Raw genomic sequence first — 14,899 nt, 5'->3', positions numbered from 1 at the left:
TATGTATGGGTGACTGTGGTGTGTATTGGTGTGTATGGGTGACTGTGGTGTGTATGGGTGTGTATGGGTGACTGTGTGTATGCGTGAGTGTGGTGTGTATGTGTGTGTGTATGGGTGACTGTGGTGTGTATGGGTGTGTATGGGTGACTGTGGTGTGTATGGGTGACTGGTGTGTATGGGTGTGTATGGGTGACTGTGGTGTGTATGGGTGACTGTGTGTGTGATGGAGAACTTTAATGTCCGTGTCTTTGAAGGTGTTTACAGTATTATACTGCAGTCAGTAGAGTATCAATAGTAGATCACACCCAGCTAACATGTTGTGTGGAGAGATGTGACAGTGATTAGATCAGGAGTGGTAGACAGAGGGAGGACATTAGGTTGGTGTTGTGGTCGTTTAACTGAACGCTGGTAACCTGACACACAGGTTGGACACGGTCCTCTGTGTTACCATTGCATTTATTCACTTCACATTAAGGTGTGTTTTTCCTCCAGTAGCCCATAGTGTGACTTGCCTCGTGTCAGCTGATTTTATCCTCAAAGTAGGGAGCCTGATAACCACATCTCACCCATAAAAGGGGGTTGGTCTAATCTTCTCCCCTGACTCAAAGACCTCAAAGGGTAGCGACGATCAGACGCCTAGCTGGCACATCCCAGATTACGCTGACATTCAAACGGTGACATTTAGGGCTCATTTCCAGGCCACCGCCTGCCGCCCCTCTCCCTAGTGAGACACAGTTAGAGTAGGGACAGGCCTGTCAGCCAGGTATTATGACATGTGTTCTATCACTGTTATCGCCCTCGCTCTGCCCCATTGTGACCTCCATTACCCACAAGGCCACTTGTTCCTGAGACCACCGCGGTGGTGATTGATGCGTGTGTGTGTGTGCGTGCGTTTGAGTGTGCATGTGCGCGCTAAAATATCTGCCAGGTTTTTGTGTTTGTTTTTTTCCACAGGCTTACGAAATGTACATTTTGCTATTAATAAATGACCCTTCTTCTCACTTTCTCTCCCATCACTTCCCTCCCTCCTCTGTTTGGCCTTGGGTTTGTTCCTGCAGTTCCATCATTCACTTTCACTCCTACAGGTATGTATGAATGTATTCTGCTGTAAACATGTGTTTGAGTGCTGAATGCACAGTTATTTACCCATATGTGTACTGAACTTGAAGCCCCTACGATTCAGAGATGCCTGCACACAAACACAGTTCTCTCCCTATGTGACTCTGTTTCTCGCAGCACTCAGGGCCAAGCTATTCCCATATACAAACAGCTAATGGACTTAGTGTATGAGTTAGGTGGCCTCACATCTGTACACCAATCATTTGAAATGAAATCTTGCAGAGGGAGGTCAGTACAGAGCTGTGGAGTGATGTTCCGACATAATGTGAATCAGGTGACAGACGGCTCCTAAAGAGGTCATAAGCGCCTCCCTGTCCCACCCTCTTAGATCAGACATAGACAACCGACACACAACAAGGGCAGATGGTGCTGCTGAGTCACTATGCTTTGTGACGAGGAGAGGCATAAACACAGTCCCATGTTCCCACTTGTCCTTCACATACTGGCTGTACTGTAGCCGTAGGATAATGTATCTAATCATGTGGTTGAGGTGACTCACCCTCCAGTGAAGAGGATGTGTCTGAACTGCAGGGGGATCGGATCGTTGACTGTGAAGTGTACCTCAGGGCCGAGATATCATGGTTAAAGCTCTGACTGACTTTGTTTATCTGCATGTACACCTCTCAATGCCAAGTGCCCTGCGTGTGGGTTACCTGTGTGTGTGTGTGTCTATCAGTTGTGAGTCAGACTGAAGAAAGGACCGCTGCATGAGTACAGAGTGACAGACAGGTCACACCAACCTGGATTTCGTCTTTTATTTGTCATTCAAGGTTTTTGTCTTGTGTTTCTCACATTTGTTCTCTTTCTTTGATTCAGTGGCCTATCAGAGAGGAGGGGAGTCTGTCTGCAGTGCTGGGAGGTAAGGGGCATCATCCCAATGTGTGGTTATATGTGTACACTTTACCAGATAGGCTTTCCCCACTTTCTATATAGCACTTATTATGGCGTTTGAGAAATGCAGGAGGGAAAGTGGTAAAAGCCACAACAGAGTATTCCCTACTCTAACCACCAGAGGGAGATCTCTCCCAGTCTAATAACTGACGAAGGACATAAACTAACCATACCTAACCATACCATAAACTAACCATAAACTAACCACCTGACTGAAACCCTGTTTACTTGACTTGGAGTAAAGCATGTTCTGTATGATAATGGTTGTGTGGTTCTGGTTCAGACCTGGGCTGCTGAACATGGGGGAGAGTGTAAACCAGCCGTGGCTGGCAGACTCCTGGCCCAACGCATGTGCCAACCACAAAGACTGCAACATCAACTGCTGCAACAGTGGCAACGGCACCAGCGACAGCAACATGACCACCTACAGCCGCCCAGGTCAGTAACATTACAGCTACAAACCTCTTCTTGTGATTGTGGTCAGGTCCCAGTAGTGGAACATATGGTACAATATTGAGTTTACACACACTTTAGCCAAATACATTTAAACTCAGTTTTTCACTTCCTGTTTTTAAACTCAGTTGTTCACAATTTAAATCCTTGTAAATATTCCATGTCTTAGGTCAGTTAGGATCACCACTTTATTTTAAGAATGTGAAATGTCAGAATAATAGTAGAGAGAATGATTTATTTCAGCTTTATTTCTTTCATCACATTCCCAGTGGGTCAGAAGTTTACATACACTCAATTAGTATTTGGTAGCCTTTAAATGGTTTAACTTTGGTCAAGCTTTTGGGTAGCCTTCCACAAACTTCCCACAATAAGTTGGGTGAATTTTGGCCCATTCCTCCTGACAGAGCGGAGTCAGGTTTGTAGGCCTTCTTGCTCGCACACGCTTTTCCAGTTCTGCCCACAAATGTTCTATAGGATTGAGTTCAGGGCTTTGTGATGGCCACTCCAATACCTTGAATTTGTTGTCCTTCAGCCATTTTGCCACACCTTTGGAAGTATGCTTGGGGTCATTGTCCATTTGGAAGACCCATTTGCAACAAAGCTTTAACTTCATGACTACTGTCTTGAGATGTTGCGTCAATATTTTCACATAATTTTCCTACCTCATGATGGCATCTATTTTTTGAAGTGCACCAGTCTCTCCTTTAACAAAGCACCCCCACAACATGATGCTGCCACCACCGTGCTTCACGGTTGGGATGGTGTTCTTCGGCTTGCAAGCATCCCCCTTTTTCCTCCAAACATAACGATGGTCATTATGGCCAAACAGTTCTATTTTTGTTTCATCAGACCAGAGGATATTTCTCCAAAAAGTATGATCTTTATCCGTATGTGCAGTTGCAAACCATAGTCTGTCTTTTTTATGGCGGTTTTGGAGCCGTGGCTTCTTCCTTGCTGAGAGGCCTTTCAGGTTATGTCGATATAGGACTTGTTTTACTGTGGATATAGATACTTTTGTACTGGTTTCCTCCAACATCTTCACAAGGTCCTTTGCTGTTGTTCTGGCATTGATTTGCACTTTTGCACCAAAGTACATTCATCTCTAGGAGACAGAACGCGTCTCCTTCCTGAGTGGTATGACGGCTGCATGGTCCCATGGTGTTTATACTTGCGTACTATTGTTTGTACGGATGAACGTGGTACCTTCAGGCATTTGGAAATTGCTCCCAAGGATGAACCAGACTTGTGGAGGTCTACAATGTTTTTCTGAGGTCTTGTCTGATTTATTTTGATTTTCCTATGATGTCAAGCAAAGAGGCACTGAGTTTGAAGGTAGGCCTTGAAATACATCCACAGGTACACCTCCAATAGGTTAACTGACATCATTTGAGTCAATCAGCATTTTCTAAAGCCATGACATAATTTCAAAGGTTAAAGGCACAGTCAACTTAGTGTATGTAAACTTCTGACCCACTAAAATTGTGATACAGTAAATTATAAGTGAAATCATCTGTAAACAATTGTTGGAACAATTACTTGTGTCATGCACAAAGTAGATCTCCTAACCGACTTGCCAAAACTATAGTTTGTTAATTAACAAGAAATTTGTGGACTGAATGAAAAACTAGTTTTAATGACTCCAACCTAAGTGTATGTAAACTTCCGACATCAACTGTATATAGTGATATAATGCAAATCAAATGAGCAATGGGGGAAAACCCCTGGCTTCACTATAAAACATGATAGGTGATGGTGTTATGTATATGACTTCACTTCCTGAAGGGTTAATGAAGGTTTAGTGAAGGGGTGAAGTTTTACCAGACTTAACCCCATGTGGTCTCCTCTCCATAGCCGACTGCATCGCCAACTATGGCAGCCAGCTGGAGAAGCAGCAGGGGGTTCTGCTGGGGCCTGAGCAGGCTGTGTACAGCGACGTGGACCTCTCCAACAAACTTAACGAGCTCAAGACTTTCAACAACCCCAGCCTGTGCTACGTGGGCCCCGGGGGAGGGCCGCCCACCCCCTACGAGCCCACCCCCTATGCCACCACCCAGCTCATCCAGTCCAGCATCCTGAACAAGGCTGCAGCAGCCGGGGCCGGGGCCCCTGACATCCGCTGTTGGAACCAGCCCCCCTCCCACCTGCAGAAAACACAGATGCAGTACAACATCATGGAGCAGAACAACAGACTTAATAAAGGTGAGAGGATTGGAGACTTACAGTAGCAGTGGTGGGAGGGAGGGCATTTCTGGAAGTTAATAATTTTTTCGTTTATTTGTTTTACTCTGTGTAGTCAACATCAGGGGCTTATCAAGGAACTTTTTCATGGGGGGGGGGGGGGGGGGGGGCAAAATGGGGATCAAGAACCATTCATGGGAAATCAACAAATTGTATCACAAATAGCGTTGAAAATTGGCTTAAACTACAATGCATTGCGTTGAATAACTGTTTCAACTGTTAATTTGTATCTGCCCTAATCTATTCAAATAAATACATTTGAAAATTAACATAGGGAAAATAAAATATTCAGGTTAGATACATACACCTCAATCGATATAGGACATACCCACCATTCTACAACAACATGACATTCAGCAAATAGCTGCTGCACACTGGCTCTGCCCAGGTTCCTGTCAAGTCAAACAGTAGTTACGTAGCCATCTTCCACCTCTGCACTTCATCAACTGAGAGAGATGTTGTGCTGTTCACTGCATCTGGTCAATCTGCTCTCCATAGTCCTAATGCCAGCCAGCCAGGCACAGTCTTTGCACATGCATGGTCCTAAAGCCAACCTCTAATACCGCTAAACAGCCTGCCCGCGGCCTATGAGCAGTCTGGTCTTAATGGTCCTAAAGCCAACCTCTAATACCGCTAAACAGCCTGCCCGCAGCCAATGAGCAGTCTGGTCTTAATGGTCCTAAAGCCAACCTCTAATACCGCTAAACAGCCTGCCCGCAGCCAATGAGCAGTCTGGTCTTAATGGTCCTAAAGCCAACCTCTAATACCGCTAAACAGCCTGCCCGCAGCCAATGAGCAGTCTGGTCTTAATGGTCCTAAAGCCAACCTTTTTCTTTCCAATCTGAGCCAGACTGACAGTGTTCTGACCCAACGAGAACGCCCCCTGGTCAATATATCTGTTTATCTCTGTCTGTCTCTCTGTCGCTGCTGTCTTCAGACCACTATAGAGGAGATGGGCCTCTGCAAGGCACCGTCCCCTATAACCAGGCCCATGAACACAGCACAGGAGGCTCCCACCACAGTTCTGACAGGGGCAGCAGCAGTACCTCTGGTGAGACACTGAGCACACTGATTATAGCAATAAGACAAATAAGTATTTTGTTCTGCAGTATGTTCGAAAACTTTTTCTATTGTCTCTGCAGGGAGCCAAAGTCATAAGAAGGGAACTCGCACTCCCAAACTTCCCAAAACTAACACAGTGAACTGGGGTGAACCTCTGCCCCCTCCCCCTGCCAACCCCCCACCAAGCCGGAGCTGTGATGAGTATACCCTGCCCATGGAAAAAAGCTTTAACCCAGATGCCCCGTGCCCAATGCTTACCTCACGGATGTACCTGCATCCGGATGAGATGGAGGAGGAAGAGCAGGAGGCGGCGGAGGGGATGGATAGGTGTCCCACCCCCCCCCTGTTAGGGGGGCAGCCTCTTCCCCTGCGGGTATGTCCTACAGCCACCAGTCTACAGCCACTCTCACCCCCTCCCCCCAGGGAGAGCAGCACAACGGCCTACACAACGGAACAGACCACCACAGGTAACTATAAGCCCAACTTACACTGCACATCACTCATCCCAGCTACAACCGTTAACCATATCTATTGATCCATGTTTTGATCCTTTCCCTGTCGTCCTCCTTAGACAACACGCAGCCAGCCCACCTCCTCCCCCGCACCCCCTCTCCCCCCCCACACACCTACGGCTACATCTCCAGCCCCCTGCCACTGGATACTGACGGCCAGGAGGAAGAGGAGGAGGATGAAGAAGAGGAAGGGGATGAGATGGATGCGGAGATGGCCCAGGGTCACTATCACCAGCACCAAAATAACCCCCAGCCCCACCAGAAACAGCCCCACCACCAGCACCATCCTCCCCCACGCAGGCTGCACCTCCGAGGGTTGGAGCAGACGCCGGCCTCCAGCACTGGGGACCTGGAGAGCTCTGTGACGGGCTCCATGATCAACGGCTGGGGCTCGGCCTCCGAGGAGGACAATGGCTCGTCAGGACGCTCCAGTGCTGTCAGCTCCTCAGACGGATCCTTCTTCACAGACGCAGACTTCGCCCAGGCTGTGGCCAACACTGGAGACTACACAGCAGGTCTACGCATGGCCAGGTTCCCAGAGGACACAGGGCCAGCAGGTGAGGAGGAGAGTGGCAAAAGAAACTGGGTCAGGGGAAAATAGCAGCAGAAAAACACTAGATATACCTTCTTATATAAACGCCCATGTACTGAATGTTTGTCTGTTCCCTCAGGGCGAAGGAGCCAGCGTCCCAGCAGCCCCCTGTCCACAGACAGCAACATGAGCTCTGCAGTGATGCAGAAGAGACCGCCCAAGAGGCACAAGCAGCACCAGGCCCAGGCTGGCCACCAAGGCCACCAGCAGAGGAACGACTTCACCGACGGTAAGGGACTGGATCTGAGACACGGGTCACTTCACGGAACGGCTTTCCCCATTGACTTCTCTCAGCTGTACAGTACATATTCCTTGGTGAATAAAGTCTGAAGTTCCATTTATGTGTTCTTCTCTCCTCAGACTCGTGTATGCCCTTGAAGTCTCCTAGTCACATGTCGCGGTGTGGCTATGAGGTGAGGGGGGCCACACTCCCTAGGATTGGCTCTGGGGAGGGACGGGGCCGGAGAGGGAGTGCAGGGGGCCAGAGGACCAGAGAGGGCTCTGTGGAGAGACGTGAGGCGCAGGACAAGAACAGGACTCCACAGGGAGGCAAAGGGAGCAACAAAGGTCGTCAACACCCAGGTACTTACTGCAATGTAGTATACTTCCCATATGGTTTGTGTATTGGAACAAAGACGTACAAATATGAGCATTATAACCTTTTGCTTTTATGTGGTTTCTACATGTCAAACTAAATCCCCTTGAATCTGTCTCTCTGTTCCAGGTTCTGAAGACATCCTCCCATACAGCAGGCCCTCGTTCCCCTCGGTGCAGGGCCAGAGCCAGGGTCAGAGCTCCTCCAGCTCCATGTCCTCCCGGGGCTCAGGGGGACGGAGGAGAGATGGGGCCCGCAGGAACCCCACAGACACACTGCCCAGCATCGCAGGCTTCCAGACCCAGGAAGAGGAACTAGAGGTGAGAATAAGATGCTCATAAAAGTGTCAGTTGACTCGTTTCCTAGCTGAAATTCTGCGTCCAAAATCTAGTATGTCCATGAGCTTCTTTTGATGGCCATTAATCGAGGGGTTGCATTATAAACTTGTGTCCACAGCTGCTGGAGAGCTGAGGATCATGGGAGGAGGACAGGAAACTCCCACAGTGCCCTCACAGGAAGGCTTGAATCTGACATCAGTGACTATTATGTAAATTACTTTTCTTATCATACAGAATAAGGGGGGAAAAAAACGTAACAATACTTATTATTAGTTTTTCTTTTGACCATTTCTCATTTGATGCCATTTTGGAGGGAAAAAGAAAGTGTGAGGGAAAAAAGTGCGATCACGTTTCAGTCTGTGCACCCACTGGTACGAAGCACTATTAGATCATTGTTTACATGAGTTGTTGGTTGAGAACTGGCCTCTATGGTGAGCTAGTGACTAATATGAAAGTACATGCACATTAGATGACTGTTGTATACAGATACCTTGTCTTGGACCACCGTCTGTGGTGCCCCAGACTGGTCTTGACATGTCTGTTGCGCCTGTTATATTACTGTAATTAATATTTGGACTTCACCATCCATCTTGTCAATTGTTCCGTCATTTTGCTGCCACAAAATTGCCTACAATGGGATTTTTACATTTTGTTTTTAATGTATTTTTGTAATGCACTGTTATTGTTTTGTTATTGATGTTGGTCTTGTCAATGTGCGTTATTTGTTCTACTTTGGTTTCAAAAGCACAATCACTTAACTTTATTTTAAACCATTTGGTATCTATGACGTTCCGTCTTAAAAGAGGAACAATGATTTTTTTTAAATGATGTTGTCGATCGGTTTTCTGTATACGATTGGACGAGTGTTATGTGTCTTAATATTCTGTTTCTGTTGGGATTGGGATGGAAACGAGACTCCCCTGTCTAGCTTAGGTTGAATTGAAACCAGAGTGATCATTTGGACTGAAGGGGACACTGCCCAAAGCAGTGACCACATTTATCCATTTATTATGACACAAACTACTGTGTTGGTCGGATTATACCCTCATGTCTACAAATGCACTTATGAGGAAGTGAGAGAGACCGGTAGACAACCTGAGGCACACCAATAGAGAAGGGTGAGGAAGCCTCATTTCTCTTAGTAGTAGTCTCCTTTCCAGATAAGTTAAGGGTGGAAATGTTAACGGATCCATCCTGGAAAATGGACTTCTCCGTGCCTGGTGATGGGTGACATTTTGTCCATGAGCAAGCAACACACAGTGACTCATCCACCATTGTTTCCCAGCAAGACAGGGTTGAAGGAAGTGAAATGAATACTGACCCAAAAGAAGGACTGGAGAAGAAGACTTGAAAATCCTGCAGCTTGGAGATGGAACAGCGTGCTGTTGTTGTTGTTGGGTTTAGGTTCTTTATGGCTACATCAAGGCCAAGCTTTACAAGAGTCCATTTCTTTACTTCCCGCACATGTACAACATGTGTGAAAGGATGTTCACTTGAGGGCACCTGACATTTGTTTGGAGTTTGTTTTAAAGAATTACACTACTATGTTCATGATGTCAGCCATGGCATTTCATTTCATTACTGGGTATGTTTAAAACGGGATAGAAAGAAAAAAAAAAACATTGTCATTTTACCACATTATTTATTATTAAAATGTCTTCAAATGCCAAATGCAACGTTTGAGATCTCTTCTTATTTTGGATTGTTCCGTTTATGTTCACTTGTTAAAGTTAAACCCTTATTCCTCCTGCATTTCACCAGTCAATAGAGCCTAGCACAAGGTCGAAGTAAAGAAGGAAGTTGGGAGATGGAAAGGAAGAGGGAGAGCCACCCAAAAGCCTGTTCTTTATGGGAATGTGATGAGACACGCTGTTTAATTAACCTCACTCATGAACCCTCGTGGTTAATTAACAGAGCAGCTGTGTGCTGTCAAAAGGAAAGAGACGCTCTGGAGCCTAGCACAGGTGTGGCTCTCGGTGAGTGTGTCACGTGTGTGTGTGTGTGTGTGTGTGTGTGTGTGTGTGTGTGTGTGTGTGTGTGTGTGTGTGTGTGTGTGTGTGTGTGTGTGTGTGTGTGTGTGTGTGTGTGTGTGTGTGTGTGTGTGTGTGTGTGTGTGTGTGTGTGTGTGTGTGTGTGTGTGTGTGTGTGTGTGTGTAGTGGGGGATGGATGGCATTCAAAACTACAGCTACAAGCGGCAGCCAAAATCCTTTCTTTGTCCTCCTCTGAAAACAAGATTGTGATGGAGAGAAATAAGCTGTCAATCAGCTACCCACATACAGACTCCTCCAGAAAGAGTATAACATCTTCCTATTGTTTAACTGTAAGTACATCTCTGCATAATCAGCGCGAGCAGAGCAGGAGACACATGCTGAGCTGCTGGAAGTCCTATCACTGATGAAACTACACAATTGCATTCAATGATAGATGGGACAGATAGCTGAAGCTTCCATCTGAGTGGAATGAACAGTGTTCCGGCAGCTGTACAGGGCTGTCTGTAAAGGTTAGCTACCTATACATTGATCGCAGTGCTAATTCCGTACGGTAAGGGGTCAACACGATGTAGCCTCCGCTGCTGTGTCTTGCCCAGAACAACAGATTTTTACCTTGTCAGCTCAGGGATTCGATCCAGCAACCTTTCGGTTACGGGCCCAATGCTCTAACCTGCCTCCCCAACATGCACACCCACACACACGCATGTCAGCATTCTTGCGCATGAACACACACACATGCGCACACACTCCCCTGGCTATCAGAGTAGTGTGCAGGCTTTGATGATGGATCACAGTCGAGGCGAGACACGCTTTTCGTGTCAGCATCAGCAAATAAACAGAGTCTATCCATCTTCATTATGCCCCAGTGTGGACAGCCTCTGAGGCCGCTACCCAGGAAGAGGGGCATTACTGGTAATGGAGTCTTTAGAGCAGTCCTGGGAGACTGGAACTGCTGGCTGGTTTCCATAGGCCTCAAACTACACAGAAACCGCATGGTTGCCTTTATATAGAGGAGAGACCAATTTACGAACTTACAGTCAATTTCAATGGGCGAACCCACAAACGCAGAGCGCTGCTTAAATGTGAAACTTTGAGGTCTTGAATGTGATGAATACAGCTTTATTTTCTGTCCCTCTGGATTTCAGTTCTCGCTGAACACAGCTAGTCTAATGCCAGGGTTGTAAATGCCATTTTGTCAAATATTAAAATCAATAGTTTCTCCATTTGCCACAGTAAGCTGAATAAGGATTACTTTCACTCTGCCATTTCTCAAGTATTAAAGTCACTGTCCTGGGCCATGATTGAAGTGGTCAGTCGCCCATCAGTATGTTTCTCCACATCGATCTCCCTGGTACTCCAGCAAGCATGTCTACCCCAGTGCAGCAACACTTAGAGCAGCACTTCTCAGTGGGGGGCACAGAGAGAGAGAGAGAGAGAGAGAGAGAGAGAGAGAGAGAGAGAGAGAGAGAGAGAGAGAGAGAGAGAGAGAGAGAGAGAGAGAGAGAGAGAGAGAGAGAGAGAGAGAGAGAGAGAGAGAGAGAGAGAGAGAGAGAGAGAGAGAGAGAGAGAGAGAGAGAGAGAGAGAGAGAGAGAGAGAGAGAGAGAGAGAGAGAGAGAGTGTAATCCCCTGTCACCTCCTCCCTGTTCTGCCCATGCAATTAAACCCACGCACCAGGATTAGACTACCCCCTGCCTGCCTCCCCCATCTTTTCCCCTTCCATCCCTTTCCCTCATCCCCCTCCTACCCCCTTCCTTCCACGCTGAGTCAATTAAACAACGACAAGAGGGATTTAATGCCCCTCTCTGTAGGCTCCTTCTCTCTCTAAATCCTACCTCAATCAAACACCAGAAGAAGAGGAAATGGCTCTTAATTGTTGCCTGAATTTCTGTTCTAAATGGTTTCCATGATATGAAGCCACAACCACTCATCAAGCCGGTGGCATTTACAAGCAAACATCAGTTTATATTCATTTATTTCTTGAACTCGTAAAATGATTTCATTTTGGTTTCCCCCTTTGATAATTTACGCACAGCCATTATATTCCCAAAATGTGCTAATAAAATGTCAATTAGTATTCCTGTTAACCCCAGTATCCAATATACCCACCAGTGTGTTAATCTAAGTAAGATAATAAAACAATCCCCATGAAAATCCATCAGGTCATGCTAGAGATATCTGAGATTTAAAAAAAAATGTTGCATTGGATGCATCTCAATCCACCGCAGTATGTTGCAATTTCACATCTGCGGTGAAAGGTGGCAGAGCTAGAGCGGTGTCTGTCAGACTATGAGACCTCCTGAATATCATTCTTCTCACGAAAATGTCTGTAGCCTCCGAACAATTTCACCTACAAACTATGACCACTCTATGGAAAGGGAAGACACTCACTAACACGATGGCCGATTCAGTTTTGCTCTATGACCCCCACAAACGTCAGGGGACTCGTCTGTACAGCTATTTTTTGTATTCTAAAAGTATGAAGGTAGTTTTTTGCCTACCCAAAAAAGTGGTTAAATGTGTGTAAACAGTATAATATACTGGTATATTCAGAACTCTTCATTCAATATCCTACTAATGTCCGCCTGCCTGCCTGCCTGCCTGCCTGCCTGCCTGCCTGCCTGCCTGCCTGCCTGCCTGCCTGCCTGCCTGCCTGCCTGTCTGTCTGTCTGTCTGTCTGTCTGTCTGTCTGTCTGTCTGTCTGTCTGTCTGTCTGTCTGTCTGTCTGTCTGTCTGTCTGTCTGTCTGTCTGTCTGTCTGTCTGTCTGTCTGTCTGTCTGTCTGTCTGTCTGTCTGTCTGTCCTGCCTGCCTGTCTGTCTGTCTGTCTGTCTGTCTGTCTGTCTGTCTGTCTGTCTGTCTGCCTGCTGCCTGCCTGCCTGCCTGCCTGCCTGCCTGCCTGCCTGCCTGCCTGCCTGCCTGCCTGCCTGCTGTCTGTCTGTCTGTCTGTCTGTCTGTCTGTCTGTCTGTCTGTCTGTCTGCCTGCCTGCCTGCCTGCCTGCCTCTGTCTGTCTGCCTGCCTGCCTGCCTGCCTGCCTGCCTGCCTGCCTGCCTGCCTGCCTGCCTGCCTGCCTGCCTGCCTGCCTGCCTGCCTGCCTGCCTGCCTGCCTGCCTGCCTGCCTGCCTGCCTGCCTGCCTGCCTGCCTGCCTCTCTCACTCTCTGTCTCGCCCCTCCTCTCGTCATGCCGGTGTCTACTCTACGAGTGTTAATTTCCTGCTTCAGTGGAACGAGTCACTCCAGGAGTGGTTTGTGACAATCCTCTGACGCCAAGCTGGAGAGAGAACCCTTGAGTCGTCGCTTACTGTTTAAATTATTAACAGGAATGGTGCCAGTGGTGTGCAGCCTCTCATAGTCCTCTGTACCTTCATTGAATCATTTAGGGGAAGGGGATGGAGAGGAGTGGGGGGACAGCCATTTCTTCTCCCTGTTATTTCCCTCTATTTAAATATCATTAAATGAGCACGTCAGCATTCCCAGAAATGTTGCCATCCAATTATAATGCTATTTTCGTGTGTTGTTTGTTGTTGTTTATAGATTGTATGCAAATGAAAACCTTATTATATTATTCATGTGCGCCAGGACAACGCACAAAATGCAATCCACTGTGTTACACAAGCATTATGCAGTCTATTTAGCAAATCTAAATGCACATGACTCTTCAAGCTCTGCCATTATGAAAGACATGCAGACAGACATGAAGACAGACAGACAAACAGGCAGGCATGCAGACAAGCAGGCAGACAGCTAGGGAGACAGGTCGGCAGACAAGCAGGCAGACAGAGAAGTCATACAGGACACAAATCTATAGAGGACATTGAAATGTCATTGTATTACGCTCCAGTCCCACATTGAAAGCATTGTCAACATAAATTCACACATAGCCCATATAGCCCCAGGGAATCACACCTCTTATTTTATCTTCATACTGCCCTAGGAGCAGGCCATATGGTTAGAGAGACACACCATCGTCCTAAAGCACTGGTGCCAAAGCAAACCATGCATCCACAGAGGGAGCGGTGAAAACTCTGTTCTAGCTTTAGAAGCCATGTGTTTCTGGGGTGGGTGGGTGTGTGTTTGCGTGTGCGTGTGCGTGTGCGTGTGCGTGTGTGTGTGTGTGTGTGTGTGTGTGTGTGTGTGTGTGTGTGTGTGTGTGTGTGTGTGTGTGTGTGTGTGTGTGTGTGTGTGTGTGTGTGTGTGTGTGTGTGTGTGTGTGTGTGTGTGTGTGTGTACACCACACATTTGTGTATGCGTGTGGATTTATTTATCTCAGTCTGTTTATCCTTGGGCTCATAAGTGATTAATGTAGGTGGCCTTCATGTCGCTTTTATTTGATTAAGAGAGAGGAATAGCAGCTGCTTGAAATAAAAGCAGTTAGATAAGCAATCTGGTGTGTTGCTCACCCAAAGTACCAAAGACTAAACATATACAAAGGTTTGTTTGGATCCTTTTTCAATAAATACTTTTTTTGTAAGCTTTGAAATGACATCACACTCAAGCGTTAATGTTTTCCAGTGATGAAGACATGGATGTCTCATGGTATGGGGGTAACTCTGAGCACCTTTATCTCCTGAATGATTTGTCATTCGGGTCCAAAGAGTCACTTTCTGACCACTTCATCCATGGGCGAACATGTATGGAATGTTTTGTTTCAACCAAAAGGGATGCGGTCAAATAGTGATTGAATTCAAATGGATTTAACCGATAATATCCGAAGAAATTGAAATAGATACAAATGTACAACAAACAAAAGTAGTTTGCTGTCATTTTATCTGCTTGATGTGATTGTGAATTAGCTTTAGTTGGCTAGCTGGCAAAGAAGAAGTAGCTAGCCTGCATAGCTACGTGGGAATTTAGCATAGTAACCATTGAAAATAGAGCTCGCCAGCTTGTAGTCCTGAAAAACATAAATAAGTTAGCATTTTCTACCTCTGGTTGGTTCGCCATAGAAAGCAATAGTAATGGCATCTTTTTGTAGGCACTAACGGAGGTTAACGCCGCCATGGCTGGTTGTCCAAAGACTATGGGGAAATGAATTGGGGTTTTGGAAGGTTTTTCGATAAACTCAGAAAATAAGGTCTGTGGTAAACACAAGCTTCAGAGATCATATATG

General features: G+C 46.6%; 1 protein-coding gene across 1 annotated transcript in view; it reads left to right on the top strand.

Annotated features, from left to right (window-relative positions):
• The window catches only part of LOC124008338 (roundabout homolog 1-like), a 223,192-nt gene extending 213,721 nt beyond the window's left edge, over positions 1-9,471 (top strand). The window contains 13 exon segments of the mRNA XM_046319510.1: positions 1,059-1,085; positions 1,936-1,978; positions 2,294-2,448; positions 4,315-4,662; positions 5,639-5,752; positions 5,844-6,100; positions 6,103-6,230; positions 6,335-6,377; positions 6,379-6,832; positions 6,947-7,096; positions 7,228-7,449; positions 7,592-7,782; positions 7,919-9,471. Of these exon segments, the coding sequence (XP_046175466.1) occupies positions 1,059-1,085; positions 1,936-1,978; positions 2,294-2,448; positions 4,315-4,662; positions 5,639-5,752; positions 5,844-6,100; positions 6,103-6,230; positions 6,335-6,377; positions 6,379-6,832; positions 6,947-7,096; positions 7,228-7,449; positions 7,592-7,782; positions 7,919-7,933 (2,147 nt within the window). The 3' untranslated portion in view covers positions 7,934-9,471.
• Positions 9,472-14,899: the final 5,428 nt, after the last annotated feature.

Source organism: Oncorhynchus gorbuscha, linkage group LG02 (assembly GCF_021184085.1).
Source record: "Oncorhynchus gorbuscha isolate QuinsamMale2020 ecotype Even-year linkage group LG02, OgorEven_v1.0, whole genome shotgun sequence".
Taxonomy (NCBI): domain Eukaryota; kingdom Metazoa; phylum Chordata; class Actinopteri; order Salmoniformes; family Salmonidae; genus Oncorhynchus; species Oncorhynchus gorbuscha.
Note: the sequence above shows the minus strand (reverse complement) of the source record. Positions and strands in the feature narration are given on the sequence as shown.